The sequence below is a fragment of the Genypterus blacodes genome, unplaced genomic scaffold, assembly GCF_046128005.1.
Source record: "Genypterus blacodes isolate CSIRO-AG114 ecotype Tasmania unplaced genomic scaffold, CSIRO-AGI_Gbla_v1 ptg000030l_1, whole genome shotgun sequence".
Classification (NCBI taxonomy): domain Eukaryota; kingdom Metazoa; phylum Chordata; class Actinopteri; order Ophidiiformes; family Ophidiidae; genus Genypterus; species Genypterus blacodes.
The window spans coordinates 4855001-4874115 of NW_027466843.1; the positions used below are offsets into that span (position 1 = coordinate 4855001).

At 42.2% G+C, this 19115-nt stretch overlaps 1 protein-coding gene across 3 annotated transcripts in view; it reads right to left on the minus strand.

Moving 5' to 3' along the window:
* LOC142994621 (uncharacterized) overlaps positions 1–19115 on the minus strand; it is a 45576-nt gene that overhangs the window by 5133 nt on the left and 21328 nt on the right. For all 3 annotated transcript variants that reach the window (XM_076145380.1, XM_076145381.1, XM_076145379.1), the window contains exons 7-11: positions 18798–18968; positions 10734–10873; positions 10089–10427; positions 4775–4841; positions 116–239 (exon numbers count right to left, since the gene is read on the minus strand). In XM_076145380.1, coding sequence (XP_076001495.1) covers positions 116–239; positions 4775–4841; positions 10089–10427; positions 10734–10873; positions 18798–18968 — 841 coding nt within the window. The remainder of the gene's footprint in view (positions 1–115; positions 240–4774; positions 4842–10088; positions 10428–10733; positions 10874–18797; positions 18969–19115) is intronic.

The following is a 19115-nucleotide window of genomic DNA, read 5'->3' on the forward strand; positions in this document are numbered from 1 at the left end:
TTTATAATTAATAAGATCGACTGTTTGGATGAGGAAGCCTCCGTATTGATCCGTGTGTTTTTCCAGCTCGAATATGAAGACGTCCAAAAACGGCACATGCACAGGAGTGTCGTACCTCTCCTCCAACTGCCCCAGCTCCTCCTTGTGCTGCTCCTCTAGCTTATTCAAGGCCTCCTCCAAGTTGAGGCGCACCTCCTCCTTCTCCTTCTGCAGACGCTCACAGCAATGGGATGATGTGACTGCAGAGAGAGGAGCAGGAGGAAATGTCAACATATTATACACAGAGTCAACATAAAGTATATTACACAGCCGATTTGATGACATCATAATGAGTTGACTCAAGGGACAGAAACCGTAGCAGAGTAGAGAAGACTTGTAGATTTGGAGAAATGACTCAGTTACATCAGTAGGACAGGAAGATTCAGATGAAATTGTTTGATAGTGTCTCTTGGGTTAATACTTAAAACAAGCAGAGCCGATATAAGGATTTAGGTGAGACAGGACAGGATTTAGGTGGGCTAAATGTCAGATGGAGCTGGAGATGCATCATGTCAGCCATAAAGGAGATAAACATCAGGTATAATAATGTAAATACTGCTAAATAATGCACCAATAGCATACTTAACACATGACTGTACTGAGGGTTAGGGTTAGGGGCATGCCTGGGAGAGTCAGTGTCTGAACAGGTAATGAACAGCACATTTTCTGTGTGTGTGTGTGTGTGTGTGTGTGTGTGTGTGTGTGTGTGTGTGTGTGTGTGTGTGTGTGTGTGTGTGTGTGTGTGTGTGTGTGTGTGTGTGTGTTCCCCAGCATTCTGACAGTCACATTCCAGTTTAATTACTCTTGCAGCAGGCATGCGATCCAGCCCTGAAACATCTGCAGGTCAGCTCAGAAGAATTCAGCAGCAGCAGCAGGCTTCATTCCTCTCCTGACTCATTTGTCCTCACAAGCACACGCAAGCTCCACTCGCTTTCATCACGTCACATTCATCGAACTTCTTTTTGATAGTGGAAAATGTTGGAAAGCTAACAAAGATCTCTGTCAGTCACTATCAACAGCTTTTGGTTGATATAAATGTTGAAAAAACACTTCACTTCAGACACATTCCTTTTACAACCCTCAGTCTGTTGACCCCATCTAACCTTGGGAACCTCAGGTAGTTTACCAGTAGTTCTGTTTAGTTCCTGCTCCTGAGGTTGGCGGTCTCTATAAAGACACAGAAACAACCAGCAGGGAGTCTGCAGGACTGAACAACACTGGTTAAACACACAAACACACATCATCTATAACTCTAACCTGGAAGTTCTTGTATATGCTTGGTGTAAATCAAGCTGATCCATGACTGACAGGTGGATGATTTGGTTCCCATCACTTCAATGTGAAATTTGACCAAAGGAGCAAATAATCAAAACCTTTCTGTGTTCTATTACAACACGTCCAAGCCCTGACATCAGTGAACAAGCAAGGCACTTGCAAACGCAGTACATCATTACACAATGCAGTAACAACTGGCTGCTGGAGTGACAGACGCTCTCTGTCTCTGTGGCATGAATGTGAGCGCCTGTCGCTGTGGGGATAGACACACAAAGCCAACAGCTGTGAGCGGCTTATACACAATCATACACTGGACTATGCAAACTGTGTGTTTGTGTGTGTGTGTGTGTGTGTGTGTGTGCGCATGTGAGACGGCAGGTGCTTTAAATAAAGACATTTCAGGAGGAGTGTCTTAAAATGGCCATGTGACATGAAAAAGGCCTTAAGCGACAGAATATAAATACATAGGAAGTTAATGGATTGAGGCCAACTGACTGACATCACTGACATGGTTAAGAAGAAGCCTAAAAGTATCGAGTGTATCCCACTTGTTTGGGGAAATGAGATCAGTTCATCTCTTGCTTGTCGTTACTGTCACCGTATTGACAGGACAGGATTAAACTCCACCAGTTACAAAGTCAAAGGGGATATTTTCCTAACAGCCAATGGAGAACTCCCCATGTAGCTGAGAACACACTGATCTGCCTGTAACCTGCTCAGCTGAACAGAACGGTACAAAAGTGAGGTGAAATCCTCGTATCTGCACTTTTGCAGACTTTGAGATTTAATGAAGGAAAGGAAAAAATACAGGAGGGAACAAGGGGAAACAAGGGGAAGGGAGACGAAAGGACAGAATCAAGGAAGGGATAGTACATAAATAAGATCTACTATTAAGTATAATTTCCATGTGAAATGTAGTGCAGTTGTACAGAAGTAGTTACACAGAGTTTCATGTCCCTGCTCTCTACAGTGTAAAATACACAAAGGAAACTAAATTAACCACACAGTATAACTCATTAGCCAAATACAAAGGAACTGGACTTTCCTGTTCAGTTTGGACGGTATGAAGGTGAGAGTCCCTGCTGTGTGTGAGTGGAAAATGGCTTATTGTTGACATGATTAATGAAGAATGCAAGTCTATATTGCACTACTAGACCCCAAGTCTAAATGCAGGCATCACGTCTTATATAAACAACTAAAAGGCAGCACAAGTACACACACACACAACATACCGAAGAGTATCAAGTGTGTGTATTTGTGTTGCTAAGGTACAGTATGGTAGCGTGACTGCAGTTGTGTGTACAATCTATTATAATCCTGGTGTGTGAGCCAAATAGCCGAGCCTGCAACTGACATGACACACAGTCCCAGCAGTATTTACATGTGTATCACAATCCTCTAAGCATTTAGAATATAAGAGGTTTTAAATTGGTTATGTATTGATCACAGAATTGCACTGATTATAAACAATAATCAGTGCACAAGGAGATGAATAGTTAATTCGAATAGATCAAATATTTCTATTTATCTATATTTTTGTGGGGACCTTGGAGAAACACTTTCAGAAAGAAAAACAAGGAGAAAATATATCGACAACTACTCTACTTTTATTTTCTTAAAAAACATTTTCAAAAATCTGTGTCTGTAATGAGATCTGCATTAAAAGGCAGTAATTCAAGTCAGCTAATAGTGAGCTAGTGGCACTGTAGAGCAATGTTTGGATGATTGCTGTGTTGTTGTATCTCATGTTCTAGCATATACACAGGGACTGTTACCAGCTGAAGTAAAGGAGGATGGACAGAGGGCTATAATACACAGGTAGATTATGTGCCATAAAATGTAAAATCATGCCAATAAAGCCGGAGAATACACTGATTTAAAGAACAAAGGTTCCATAACATTACAAAGGCTGTATCTCAAGTGTGAAAGTCAGCATGTGTTTTTGAAACTAATGATCTGTACACAGTATTTTAGTGAGAGATGTCAGATGTGAAAAATCATCAGTTGCTCTGTGGCTCTTGTAATAACTTTTTAACAAATCCCATAAATCTCCTGACAGGAAGCAAACTATCAATTTAAGCACAGCTTTGTTCAGTGTCCGCCTTTAAATGCACTAACTATCATCTGTCCTCTCTTTGTAAACACACTTTGTGTTCCATGAAGGCTGAACCCTGCTCTCTCACCGACAGGTAAATGGCAGGACACCAAAAGATGCACGAGTGCTGAATAACACACCTTAAACACACACACACACACACACACACACACACACACACACACACACACAAACGATGAGCAAACTGTGATCCCAGCTGTCCGCTGCAGTGTCTCGGCGTGCCCTGCATCACTTTGATGGATCATCTGTTATTGTAGTCTTGCTCATCTGCCTCAATAAAGTGGATCGTCACACTTAAGGCTTCAGGTGTGATTGATTAGATGAGGCCTTAATGTGCTCTGATTCACTGTTTAATCATGAACACTGATGCAAGGGGCTTTTTTAATGTGCTGACTGACTGATGACACCTCAGTACTGTGTTGTGCGTCAGGTTCATTAAAATAAATAAATAATACAAATTTGTTGGATTTGCAAAAGGTGACATCAGACCAATGTGTTTTTTCCCTGAAAACGTCAAAGTACTTTTTCAGTGTCTTCACATTTTACTTTTTTATTTTTTTTAATTACTAACAGCGATCATTTCTCCACATACTCGGAAGTTGCATATTTTTGAAAAGGAAAAAGAGATATTATAAGAAGATATTTTTTGATGCACGTTAAGGAGGCATGTCTACACGTGTTCAATGAAAGCTGAATAAATGTTCACGAGCTGGAAACATTATGCTGAATGTTTGCAAAAAATATGTTTTTAAAAGCAAATGATAAAGTTGCTGTTCCTAATGAAGACATTAATCATCTCTCATCTCAATGCCACTGTTTCTTTGGTTTTTATACTTGGTTGTGACAGATTTTCCCAAAAATGTTTATATTGTAACAACATTAGCTGCAAAGTTATTTTAACTTGTTAAAATCAGGAAAATATTACATTATCAGAACATTTTCTTGCATCAAGTGGAAACTCCACAGGTTTAAATTCATCACAATAGCAGATCTGTGCTGGCGTGTATGAGTAAACATATCATTTATGTGTAATTTTGCTGTTACCTCTTATACATGCACATGAGTCACACACACACGTACACACGTGCGCACACACACACACATGCCTGTGCAGAGGCCATTTTGTGCCTCAGGGTTCGGCTAAGAGAGAGCAGCTGTAGCCCAGCATTATTGGGCAGGTATTGCGTTTTGAATGGCAGTTGATCTGTCCTTGATTAACTTCATATGGCATATATGTAAAACAGTGGGTGGGAGAGAACATTTGGGAGTGTGAGGCAGGACTTACAGAGGAAGCATCACAGTGTAGGAACACTCATGGAAGTGTGTTTCAGAAAGATCTCTTACCCAGTTCATCTCTGAGGGTCACCAGTTTCTGAGAAAGCTCCTTCTTCTGCTTCAACGTCTCCTCGCGCTGCAAAAGAGAAGAACACACTCAGTCAAACACCTGAAGGAGACACCTGTCAGATCAACAACAAGAAAAAGAGGAGCGAGGAAAGAGAGGAAAGAGGGAAAGGAAAGGAAAGGAAAGGAAAACAAAGCAAGGACAAACTGCAGGAAGCAAGGAAAGAAGAAAGGAATGATGAACAGAATACAATTAGAAGAAAGGTCAGGAACTAAGAAAGAAAAAAAGTAAGTAAAAGAGGAAGGAAATACAGTAGATATGCGCTTTAACTACCCGGACTCACACTCCACACCTGAGCAAATGAGAGGCAGATAATTGGCTTCATGTTTGGTTAGAATGAGGTTTTTCTACAGAGCAGCTGTGGTTTGAGGAGCAGGAATGTAGAAACACAGGAGTAGGAGCCAGGGAGTCCTAAACACATTCAAAGCCACAAAGACACCAACTAACAACAGTGTGCCACAATATGAATTACACACAACACACTGTCCACATTATGTTGGCTCAGGAAACTAATACACAGTTCATACTGAGATGTGCAGCAATGGGTTTCAAATGAGGTTCCTACAGCGCATTTTCCATCTAATCTATCACAATGTGACAATTGAACCAGGTAAACACACACACACACACACACTTTAGCACATACACACTTGTGAACACGTGGACTACCACTTGATTAGCGTACTAAAGTACATTGCAACACAATGGTGAGAATGACAATCCTTTGGTTTAACATGTGAAGGTCATGCACACGCCCACACACACACACTCAGTAATAGTGTCTTAACTGCAGCAGCAGTGGAATTTACAATGGAAAATGAGATGTTTGTGCTCATGCTGTGTTGCTTATAAAACTCTCTTTCTCTGTCTCACTCTCTCTCTTGCTCAAACACACACGCATACACCTCACACACACACACACACACACACACACACACACACACACACACACACACACACACACACACACACACACACACACACACACACACACACACACACACACACACACACACACACACACACACACACACACACACACACACACACACACACACACACACACACACACACACACACACACTAACATACAGAGCCATAAAGTCCATCTGTTGTCTGAAGGGTCAGTAAGTGAAATAACAGACAGAGAAGCGGCAACAAAGAGTGTGAGTAAGAGAAAACAAAGAGACGGGGAGCTTGTGAAAATGTGTAGATCTTTGGAGCAGCGAGAGCATTTAACTCAGACAATAAAGAAACAATAAATCTTACACTCAGAGATAGTTGGAGTGGAAGAAGCATGCGTGGATTGTAAACCTGAAGCAATTACGAGAGTTCAGACCCTGGACATTTCATAACTCATGACATTCATAACCAAAATGTTCCAAACAACTGCACATCCTTCAAAAACAGTTCCTAAAAACTACAAGAAAATACAGAAAATGGACAACACGCTCCACTGCATTACTGTGAACTTGCTTATCTTAAAGTTCCCACATAATCCCTGATTTTACAAGTAAGAAAATGCCCAGCTTTCACATGAGTTTCTCCAAACTCTAAAGAGACATTGTGTCATCCAACCATGCTGGAAAACCTCTCTCACACAAAATAAAAACACTAAGATCATCTCAAAATTTCACTTGCTGTTATTGTAGTAATTGAATAAATGTACTAACTGAGTTACTTCAGTGAAGGACTGTACACACACCTTGCGTTTCTTCTTGCGGGGACGCGGGGGGGCCTTGTGATGAACTTTGCTGGCCGTAGCGCCCATGCTGACAACGACTCACACATGCACACACATACACAAACAACGCACGCACACACACGTCAAAATCTGTCCTCGGTCTTGGATTCCTTCTCTCTTTACTCCCTCTTCAACCGTGGTTAACGTGCACAGCAGAACACAAACACTCTTTCTCTCTCTCTGCCCTCCAACTGAATGAGACTCCCTCCCCCCTCTCTCTCTCTCTCTCACACACACACACACGGCTGCTCACTCGGCCATTTCCACTCCTCCCACTGGCTACCTGTTCGCCACAGACGTCCTCTCCTCTATCTGTTTCTCCTCCTCCTGTCTTCTTTTTGCTTTGCCCCGCCTCCTCTGCTGGCTAAACACTGTATGCTGGAATGCGAGTTATTTCAACACCTCCTCCACTTGATTCCTATCTTCCTTTTCTCTTCTTCCTTATCAGTTGATTTATGCGGAAAACTGGTGTTTCACCCTTTAACTCACTTTCCTGGTTTTTCTTTGAACTTTCAAATCCTTTTCTCATTGTTTTATTTTAAAACACAGGGCGTTACGTTAAACTATTACACTAAAGAAAGACATTTCTAACTTTCAAAGTAAAACACTTTCACCTCTGTTGTCTCTTCAGTATCTTTAAGTCACATATTACAGATGTCATGATCCTGCACTGTGCGGTTGTTGCAGGTTTAGGCAGTCATGTTAAAGGAAATTAATTTGCTTGTCTGACAACAGATATGCAGTACAAAACAAACTAGACTCAAACTAGAAAAGAAAGAAACTGAGGAACATCTGTGAATAATGATGAAGCCCTTACTAATTAACTTCCTTAATGTGTGAGTAGATTTTAAATGTGACAGCTCAGACATGCTTACTAAAGTGTTTGCTGTGGTCCTTAAAGATTACTAGGGGGTTGCTAAGTGGTTGCTAGGGTACTGACCAATAGTTACTTAGCATTGAGTAAACACTGGGGACGGAGCTGTGTCTGGACTCATGATTAAGAGACATAGTAAAAGTCCAAGACTGTATGCATGAGACATAAGACCCCGGCCCATTACTAAAGCAAACACACCCAGTGCCCCTCCCCCCCCCATGGAGAAAGTAGTGGTGCTCAGAGTGTTCAGTTTATATTCACCGCTCACCTTACAAGTGTACAGAACAGATAAGATAGCACTGGCATTTATGCTTTAGATAAAAAAAGACACACACGCGCTCACACACTTTAAGAGCTCCAGGGTTTCAGCTGCAGCTGCTGCATTCCTCCACCACTCCCTCTCCTCCAATCCATCACCTCTCCTTCACCACTGTACCTCCTACTCTCCACCAGGCCGGATCAATACCACAGTTGTGACGGAACTTGTGGGCAGCAGTTCACATTCTTACTGAAAACACTTTTTTTCCCCACAGGTAATCTTTCGAACATTACAATCCCACACTTTCCACAATAATCTGCAGGAAACTGAACATACAGTGCAGATTAAATAAGGATTGATCCTAATACACAGAACCATTTTAATCAGTCCTGCATTTAAATAGCATATGCACAGAGTTATGTAACACACACAAACACACCGTTTAGACAGCTGATAACAGGTTATTCTAGAGATAATGGGATACTTTCCCTCAGAGCCACATACCAGCAGATAACAGCCATGCCTCTCACCGTCACTGGCCGCTGTGTGTGTGTGCATGTGTGTGTGTGTGACCTCCTACACTTTCATTATTTTAAAAGCAAACAACAAGCTACTCTAGAAAGTTGTCATTTGCCATCAGCAGCAGGTGCACTTCATGATAATTAGCAGATAGAATCTAATAAACAATGACAAATCTGCTTATTTTACATTAACAAGAAATGAAATCTACCAGACTTTGTTAGATTCCTGTGGAAGCAGCGAAAACAAGCCAAGCCTGTGCAATCATCTTAAGTATGTGTGTGGCCCTGAGGCTGAGAAACAGGCATCGATGCCTTTCTTAATACACACAAACACACATCTAGTAACCTATCACCAGTTCAGCGACAGAATCAATTGAAGTGTCGCCAAGTGAGCCGTCAATTCTTACGAATGTGACACACAGACGTGACACATTTCTCATCAAGACATTTCCAACCGTACATTTAGTGAGTCGGGAAGAACAAACATATTCTTTTCATCAAAGATAATTGTGTGTGTTACTTCTACTATCACATATCATTTATACACACTCCCAGTCACCGCAGAGTAAATGTTTGCCCAGCAGCCTATCCACATCCTGGACACAGAGACACATCCTGGTGCCTGAATGGACCAATCGCTGACACCTGACCTTGGATATTTTCAGCCCATCTCACTATAAATGGACTCTTAGTTTGGGAAAAGCTCAGCATTCTCCTTGACAGAAATTAGGAAACGGAGCTTATAGGTAACATTTCCCTCCTTTAGCCATAGATTCAGTTGTAGTAGAGTAAAACTAAAAAGGTTTAGGCATCGGTTTAAACATTGTGGCAGCGTTTGCATGTAGTGAGGTCTGGTAGTACATCAACGAAACCTCTTGAACTACATAAAGGAAACAAACCCAATCACGTGGCCATTACTCATTATACACACACACACACACACACACACACAGACACCCATCAGTCCCATAAGGCCGCAGTCTGCATGCGTGGCAGTGTGTGTTTGTAGTGTCTTGTGTTGTTTTTGTTAATGGGAGCTGGGTGTGTGAAGCAACGAGGCTCTCGACGAGGCTTGAAAACAGCCATTACACCGCCACGCCTCCCCAAGTATCTCAACCAACACCCTAAATAGCAACACCGCCGCATCACCAACAATTGCTGATTGATGCAATGATTACAGACTAAGGGTGCGTTCCTTATGTGTTACGGGAGGAAGGTGGTGGGAAGATAAATGTTAATATTGCTCATTTACCCAACATATCCAACATATTCTCAAGTTATTCACAAGTTAAGTCTGCAGAGAGATGGAATCACGAACCAAATCCAAATTTTACTCACTAAAACCACAATATTAACACCCAGCACAAATCATCTTATATGGCGATAAGTCCAAACAGTCAGTTACCTCTGATTGGGAGTACATCACTTCAAATCTAGAGTTTGCAAATCATACCTGTAGTAGGACGTGCCACATTCACGGCCCAGTCATATTTGCACTGCAGTCGAACCGCATGCAAAGAGAGCAGCATGAGTGTTGTCTGTTGCCTGCCTGGCCCTGCTTGCAGCCGAGACCTCACTTGACATGTAGAGATCGCTTCTAACAGAATCCCAAACAAACCCATAAATGTCCAATAAAAATGACCAACAGCAGCAGTGGAGCAACGTTAAAGAGAAAATAACAAAGCATGAGTGTGTTTACCTAAGATATGTTTCCTATCCAAAGGGATTGTATTCAGAACTGAGCTTAGCATAAGGATCTCGACTGCATGCGTCTGTGTAAAGACTTTATGTACTAAGTTGGTGGTGTTACGGATCCTCATGTGCAGGATTAAACAAACTGCAAAAATAATTAAAATACCTCAGTGAAGAGATGTTGGATGACTGTAGCCAGAGCCTCCACTCGCTTGTTCCCCTGGGTGAGCAGTCTCCTCAGCTGGTTGATGGCCTGGTTCTTCTTCTCTGCCTGCTCTTTGTTCTGTTTGGCTGGGACCGTCCCATCCGCAACCGTTGCGCTCCCACCACCACCGGCCCCGGTCCCTGCAGACTTCTGAATGCGCGATCCTGCTTTTGTGCTGCATCGGGACCACGTTCTCGCTCTGAGACCAGAGGTTGCAGTGGTTCCTGTGTTGTTGGAGTTAGGAACTGGCGTTGGGAGAACTGGTGCAACTGGTGCATTAGCATTAACCAGGTCCGGTACCTAGAGAGAGGAAAACTGCACATCAGCAACATTTTATGTACAAGGAAAAATTATCCGGATGAAATTCAGTTCCCTCAACAAAACCCCTTTGGCTGGTGTTTGTCCTCTTACAGCATTGCTTTTCTGCTTGCTCTTCCGTGTATTAGGACTATTGTTACTATAATCGTTGTCAACAACACTGGATATTATCCATCCCTTCCTGCTGTGTGTCCACTCGATCAAGAATCAGTGCCTCCATGCTGATTAAATGCAGCTGATTTTGGTTAATCGTAATCTCACAGAACTAAATCAAAGCCCAAGACCTACCGGGTCCGGTGGTGGTGGTGGTGGTGGTTGTTGTTGCTGCTGCTGCTGCTGCTGCTGCTGGTTGTTTCCTCCCGTTGATGGTGGGACCAACGAGCTGTTTGCAGGTCTCGCTGGAGCCTCCCGTGGCTTGTTCTTGTCCACTGCAAGACAACAGTGTCTGCTTAGTGTGTGGGTGGAAGAGACGACGTTCAGCATGGCGTCAGCAACACATAACACAGACACACTCAGCTGTCCGCCATGTTCCACTCAGACGGTCCATGCCAGCATCACAACATCAAAACACAGAGGATCCTTTAACGTGTGCACATGAAAACAATAAAAGCACTAAAAACAAAAACATGAGTATGAAATGAAATTAGATAAAAGGTAATGAAACTCCAAACTAAGCATGCGTTCATCCCTACACGGAAAACACAACACCTTCCTTCACAAACACACACACACACTTCTCATACGCTCGCACTCTGGTAAAGAGAGAATACGCCCCACTGACTTTCCTAGGCTCAAAGAGATGCATTATGGGATTGCGTAGTAATGATGGGCTACTGTGTGTGTGTGTGTGTGTGTGTGTGTGTGTGTGTGTGTGTGTGTGTGTGTGTGTGTGTGTGTGTGTGTGTGTGTGTGGGTCCTGGGTGTGCATTAAGGAGTGCATTACCGGAGAAAGCAAAGCAATTAGAGAGAGAGGGAGAGAGGGAGAGAGGGAGAGAGGGCGGGCGAGAGAGAGAGATAGAGAGAGAGGGCCAACGGCTACATTATATTATAGGATACAAAACCTTTTTCAAATTTATCACCCAAATATATACGTACATACTTACTATACTTGTTTATGTCTCCTTTTGCTTCAATTATTTTAATTTGTACGCTTTGCCGACAAAGTTTTTTCTACATATGATGCCCACGAGGCCACTTCTTTTATGGGCAAATTGAATTCTGACAATCACTTCATCATTTCAGTCTTTTGGTTAGGGATGTTTATATCCTAGTTCTATTTTGCCTTCTGTCAGCCCATCTCATTGCACCTCGCTCTCCCTCCCTCCCTCCCTCTCTCTCTCTCCCCATCATTCTTCCCTCCATCCATTTATTGGCTGCATCTCGGCTCCAGAGGGGGCAAAGTCGTTCCCTGATTGGAAATAAAGCTCACTTTAGTTCAATCTGGAGGGAATGAACTTAATGGGTAAGTTCAAAACAAAACACAAATTATTAAAATGCTGTGCCCCATCAGTTATCAACATGCAAAACGTCTCTTTACGAGTAGGTTTTATCCTGAGGAAATGAATATGCATTTGGTTTAATAGTCCAATGGGATAATCGTTTAGAGTGTCACACACCAATGTGCCAGGAGAAAACAAGAAGCTCACAGTACAGATTGAAAAATCAATATATTCTACTGATGGGTGAGCAAGAAAAAATTATTAACAGTGATCTATATAATTTGGAAGAACTTGTAGAGACAGAATGTTACATTAATGATGCATTCATATGTGGTTCATACATTTGCACAAGTGGCTATGAATGTCCTTATTTCCAAAGAGGCAATGTTTTTGAGCCCTCCATAAGACATCACTGCAACTACCACACCTGCCATTTAACACCAAGCTGACAGATGTCAATGAATATCTGAATATCAATGTGAAATCACACACATGCCAAGGACATGTGACAGGCTTTTCTCGCCCACACACAGATTGTATGTTGGCTCCTCAGAAATGCTGTCTTCACACTCGCTGTACAACATTGACGCAATAAAAAGCCTGAATTAAATATAAATGAGGAGTTCATGGTATGTGAGGAAACATTGGTTATCTGTGGTAAAGTGCAGATGTATAGCACAAAGAAAACGGGTTATGGATGTATTATTGGTTTTATCAAGCACTACCACATTGTGTCAGCTGGTCTTAATCAAGAGAAACTGAACTCTACTACTGTTTTGTGTTAGATTATGCATTTCCAGTCTCAACATTCTGGTCAGACATTCCTGACCGCAAAATTACAGAGGCAGTATCAAATATGATCATGTTGTAAGGCACTATAATAGACAAACATATAATTTTTCTTTGATGAGCAGTCGGTACTGTACCTTACAAAATAAAAGCTGTGCTGTGAAAGAATTTCCTTCACTCCATAGCTGGAACCACAAACTGTATAGAGTTTGTAATTCAACTTGTTTAAAATTCAGTGCTCAATATTTACTTGAATTTACCTCATGCAGATGTGTGTGTGGCTGCTGCTTGCTTCTCCTACCAGAGAAATACTACCACCTACTGACAACAACTGAGCAGTACATGCTGGTGAACATCAGGATGAGAGAGATATCTTCATAATATTTGACAGATCCTCAAATATTAACAGATATTAATATTGGGTGATGTCAAGTTCTGCATACCTAGTCAGTGTTTCTCCTTCAAAATCATTCCAAGACCACATATGGTACTACAGGATAACATGCTGTAAGTTCATATGTCACCTTTTCTAAATATGGAGTTCAACTCATAGAAAGTCATGTTGGGAAATACCTCATGACCACATCATAGAACTTACTATCAGTCACAGGCTATATCCATCAACTGAGTAGTTACAGCAGGCTTATAAATATTTGGAAGCTAATTTAAAAATAACAGTTTGCTAGGGTTAGCAGCCTATATTCAACCTGTTAACAGAACGGATGGTGATGAATTGCATGCATCATCATGTTTGGTCTCCGAGGCATGATTGGTTTGGGAATAAGAGCACAGTTAAAGTCTTTAGGTCCTCTGAAGGACAAACTTCATTGATTACATGCTTTGAAAAATCCAGTTCCTGAATGGGGACTAGAGACGGGAAAATCAACTATTTCCCTTTGGCATTGTCGCAATACTGAATCATTAATGGCAAATATATCAGTAAAATGTACATTTTGGCATGGAAAACCTGCTTGTATTGACTCACTATAATCAATGCTCACTTCAAAAAACATTAAACTCCAGCAGTCTTCAAGTCAGTCAGAGCTGTGCATAATTCTGCCACTCACAGTCTGCAGTCAAGATCCTTATTCTATCTCTCTCTGTGTGTGGGAGCACCCACTCAAGTTTACCCGTGTAATGTGGTTGATCAGTTCAGTGTAATTATGACAACACAGACTGGCTCCACCACACCACACTCTCACTGTGACTGCTGTGTGAAAGAGACCATCAATCAAACTTAAAGTAAACACACTGTGTTTAAACGATTCATGACTCAAACCCTATGACCTCATCAGTTCTGTTAATACTGTTTACATAGTATACACATTCACTGGCAGACATTAGTGGTCTCTATGTGCATTGTAATGATTAGTTTGTACCTGGATTGTGCCATGCAGTCAGACAGAGCTGCTGAGCCAGGACTGAGAGAGAAACAAGACTGTTAGCATGCAGTGGACTTCTAATGTTACCAAAGTAAACTGAATGCCATAAACACTTTCTCCTGTGTCATGACGCACAAGATGGCTTCCACAACATTAACAATATGGGTATTTCATTTGCTTCCTGAGAGAGGCAACTAATGATGATGCTCAACATCTGTATTTTTCAGTGAGCATAACCATTATGTCATCTCAGCCACATTATCTGTGCCACTCACATGAATACAGTAAGAATGTGTGAGGTATCCACTTTGCCTGGTTACCAACACCAGTTAGGGAGGATGGTTAACATGGTGGGTGAGTGGAGAAAAGGAAGGCCAAGGAGAGGAGCAGGAGCATTTAACACAAGTCTGTAACAACACAGCTGTGTGTACATGTAAAACAAATCCATCATTCACAAATGACAGAAAGGAAGCTATGGGAAAGACATCAGTGCATCAACTGCTGCTGTGCACTCATCCCCAATAAGCTGCCTCCTCAACACAGACTCTCGCAAATCAAATCCTTCATCAACTTCATCAGTGAAGGGACAAAACAATATCTGACAAATGCAAACTAGGCCAGTTAGTTACCTAGCAACAACCTAAGAGCCATCTTTTTTTTTCATACCTTCTGTCATGTAAGCATAGTAATTGATAGACAGGCACACAGCTTCATGTTTTTACCCTTCACAGAGAGATGACTCACATTGCTAAGTGCTTCATTCCTGGTTTTTTAGATAAAAAAAAAACATGTCACATAGCAACAGGAAGATCTGAGTGCAGAAACGCAGCAGAAAATGTGTTGCTATACTAAATTAGCGTGCTTTGTTAGTATTAAACCCAAAATGCAGTTGAGGGTGACAGGAATTCAGTCATTAGTTGTTGAGATATCTCGTCACAAACCTAAGCGTTGAAGCGTAAAATCTGTCAAAATGATCAGGGTTTACTTCAGGGGTTTAAGTCTTAAAGCTGTCTAAGTAATGAATTCCGATATCTTTAATGAATACTCAGATATAATCTCTAATGTCCTCATCAGCCACCACACTGAAAATCAGTAACCTCTACATCAGATTAAAGCTGGCACGATTGGCCTGTCTCAGCTGAACCACAGCTGTGTGTGCGTGCGCGTGTGCGTGTGTGTGTGTGTGGACATGCACATGTGGTGACTAAAGCCTGCTCTAACCTACATTTTAGGCCGATAAAGCAAGGAAGTGGGTCTGTGGAGAAAAAAAACACAGCAGCCAAACACGTGCAGCTGGACTCAGATGGACCAACTGATATCACCAGCACAGGGACAATTACTGTTTCTTACAGTTTGAAAGTATGTGCTTCATGTCTGTTTCCATTTTGTGAAACTCTCTCTTCCATTAGATTAGAGAGAACAAATATTGTACATCGTCATTTTCATCTAATAGTCATTGTGGCTGAAGCATAATACTGTAGATCAAAGTAACCAATACTGTACTTAGACGGCAAGTGGCCAAAAATTATACAAATACGGAATTCCACAAATTGAGTCCTGAACTCAAAACATTAAACAATATTCAGACTGAAAAGACAGCATGATGCTCTTCTTATGCTGCTCCTCAATAGTAGTAGAAAAGAGATTATCTGCCATTTTACATAGAAAACACAAACCTCCCATAAATACAGAGAAGCCTTTTAATTGCTGAATAAGTTAAAGCCAGATGCGTCCTTGCTTTTTTTCTGGTTTGTGTATGAGTGAGTATGTGGGTCACATGATCTGTGCTTTTCTGGGCATGAGGGTATCACGGCCAAAAGGAGCCCGCAGCCACAGCTATTCATCATACTGCTGCTGCTGCTGCTGCATGCTGCTGAGCCACTCGTGCAGAAAGCTTCCACACACGCAGACTTGTGTACACACAGTTGTGTCAAAAGACGACTGCCTGCTCCTTTGTAACTCTATACATTTGTGGCGGCCGTGGTAGCCGGCACACACAATGCAGAAAGCACACACAGAGGAGGAGTGGGAGAGGCAACAATGGCTGCCAACACCATGCGGGAATAGGGGGGCGAGTCTGAGTGGGTGAAATGGCCTTGAAGGCTGGAATCAGGATTACAATTCCATGATCTGATATTTAAAGATTACTGTTAAAAATATAGAAATACCAAATACTGAGGTACATTTTATGTCGTCACCCATCAGATAAAGTAGATAGAAAATGAGACTTAAGGGACAGACTTAACAGGCACACACCACAGACAGGGCTACACATTGGGCACATAGATCCACTCTGAATTTTTGGGATGATGCCAACAGAACAGTCAACCTTAAATAAAGAATTTTTTTCTAATTTTTGATTATTAGCAGTTTCCAATCCAGACAGTTAATTGTAAAGTGAGTGCTATCAATAAAGAATCTCTTTCATTTATTCTAATTTTTATTCTAATTTTCTGCTTGGTGTCAATGTAAAAGGCTATCAAATATCAGTTTCAGACATGCATTAAAGCTTTTATGGCTCCCTGAATGTATGTGGCAAAAAGGGAGGTGATGGGAAAATGGATGGATTGGCGGAGGGAGAGATTTTCGAGAACTATTTATAAGTTTTTTCTGGGAATTCTGGAAGTAGGTAAGGAGGAAAGTGTTGATAAATGGTTCAGTGGTTCAAACAGTGATAACATGTCAGCATTACTGTCTCATTAACACAAGACAAGTGGACAGATGGATGGGTTGAAATGATGAAACACTGGATGGTTGGAAATGGGAAGGACATGGAGGACAGCAACAGCTCCAGACCTGCATGGAAAACCACCGTGTTCTTCCTACATCCCGACAGGAGCTGAAGGTTTCGGAAAAGTCCTTTGGCCGTCAGCTTCACGTGGAAGTTGGACAGCGACAGTCTGGGAGACCATAACATTGTCTCTGCTTGGTCCTCTCTTCTTTAAAGCTTTGTTATATTGGATTGTTTCGTCTTCCTTAAGGAAATAAACTCTTGTGTAACTTTCTGTTCCTTCTCCCCTCTTTGCAAGTCTCAAATAGTCACCAGTTTGCTTCTCATTGTAACTTTCAAAAAGTTGCCCGTCCGACTGCTTTACCTCAAAAAAATGTTTTTTCTAAATCATATTTTCAGTTTGATTTTCATTACAGGATTGTCTTGTCTTCTTGAAGTTCAGAAATAAGAGTCCAGATAGAAGCCACGTGGAGATCAGGGAAAAATAGGATTATTAAATGAATCTGTATTCAGTACAGACAATATAGTTAAATGTAATAAGATTCAAGAAAGAAAGATGAAAATAGCTGTCAAGCTGGTAGCTGCTCTTCATAGATTCGATTCATGGAGGTGAAATCTTCCCTGCAAAAAAAAGAAAATGGTTTCTTCAGTCCAGCAAACAGAAGAGAAGAAAATGGCGCCAAAAATAGCCAAAGCATCCGTTGCAGTTGTCCAGGTAGTACTGAATCATCCAAGATGAACGATGCGGAGTAACCATGGAGGGAAGAGAGAGAGAGAGCTGTAGTGTGTGTGAGATCAAGGGAGAAACAATGAGGGAGGGAGGGAGAAAATCCTCGACGCTGGTGATGATTAGTTGTCCGTCCTTCGTGTTACGCGCTGATCCGTCCCAGTAACACACAAAGCAGAGAGGCGAGTTTCTAACTCTGGTTTACGCCATAGACAAAGGCAAGCTTCCATACAATCTCTCTCACTCGCTCTCACACCGCTGTTTCCATTGCTCTGTGAACCCAATACACACACACACACACACACACACACACACACACACACAGAGGGAGGGATGCTGCAAGGGTTGATGAGGAGGGGGAGTGGGAGTGGGTGGGATTTGAATAATTTCCCTGCTGCATCATTCCCCCCACTCCCTCCCTTGCTGCCTTACTCCTTCCCCCATCATTTCCCTGAGCCTCGTCCTCTCTCACCCACTGTTTGATTTCTTCCTCCCCGTCAAGGTTAGATGCGATGGAAGGACAGATAAAGACATGTCTTCAGAGTGGGAGGAGCGTACATGTCCCTCTCCATTGCTCTCACTCCCTCCTTCTCTCTCATCCGTTTTCATATCTGTTCGTGCTCCGTTTCCTTAGTTGTTGCTCAGTTGTTATAATGCATTGCAGTTATAGGTATGTATCTGTATACGTATATGTAATTTGTGTTACGTGTATACATGTTAGAGTCAAGGACCTTGTTCTGTAAAAATTGAAAGCACAGTGGGAACTTTAAAAGCCCACATTGCAAACCACTGTCGCCTGAGGGATACTGCAGTGTATGTGTGTGTGCTTGTGAGAAAGAGAGAGAGGAGAGACAGCGAACCAGCGAGAGAGAGAGAGAGTGTGACTTTGAGAAACAGCATGTTAGGCAGAGGGGTGTATGAATCAAATGCATGTGTGGGGCTTGTAAATTGTGTGCGTGTGTGTGCGCGTGTGTGTGTGGGAGGTGACAGCATGTGGCTCCCCACAGGCCTCATAGAGACTTTCAGGTCTGGCCAAAGAGGGGAGGCATTGAGGCGCCCAAGCCTAGACCAGGGACACCACATGGGGAGGAGGCAGGCCCCGGCTGCACAGGGCCTGCATGAAGGGAAACCAGCAGCACTTCAGCTGGCGGACACACACATGCATGTTCTTCCATGACTGAGTATTTTTAACCAGTTTTTTTTCTTCATAGAATCTTTCCACACACAGTCTATAGATATGTGCAGAAACGGAGAAAAGACACAATGAACCGCAATCTACCTTACCCGAGGCGGCTGTGTTCAGACGGTACAGTCTCACAGAGCTGCTCCTTTGCAGGGGATACTGGGACGGCTGCTTGGTCAGCCTCTGATTGACAGCAAGATAAGTCTTTGCTGCCGTTTGATTGGCTGCTGTCTTCGCTGCGTTGAGATTGGTACTTGTTTGGGCCTTCAGACCTGAAGAGAGGATTCAGAAGGGCTTAGAACTCCCCCACAAGGCTTTTTTTGCACTAAGCTGTTTGAAGTCTTTATCATGGTTATGTCAGCCAATTGCACATCCTTATACATGTGTGTATGATTCTACATTTAGATCTTACCTGTCTT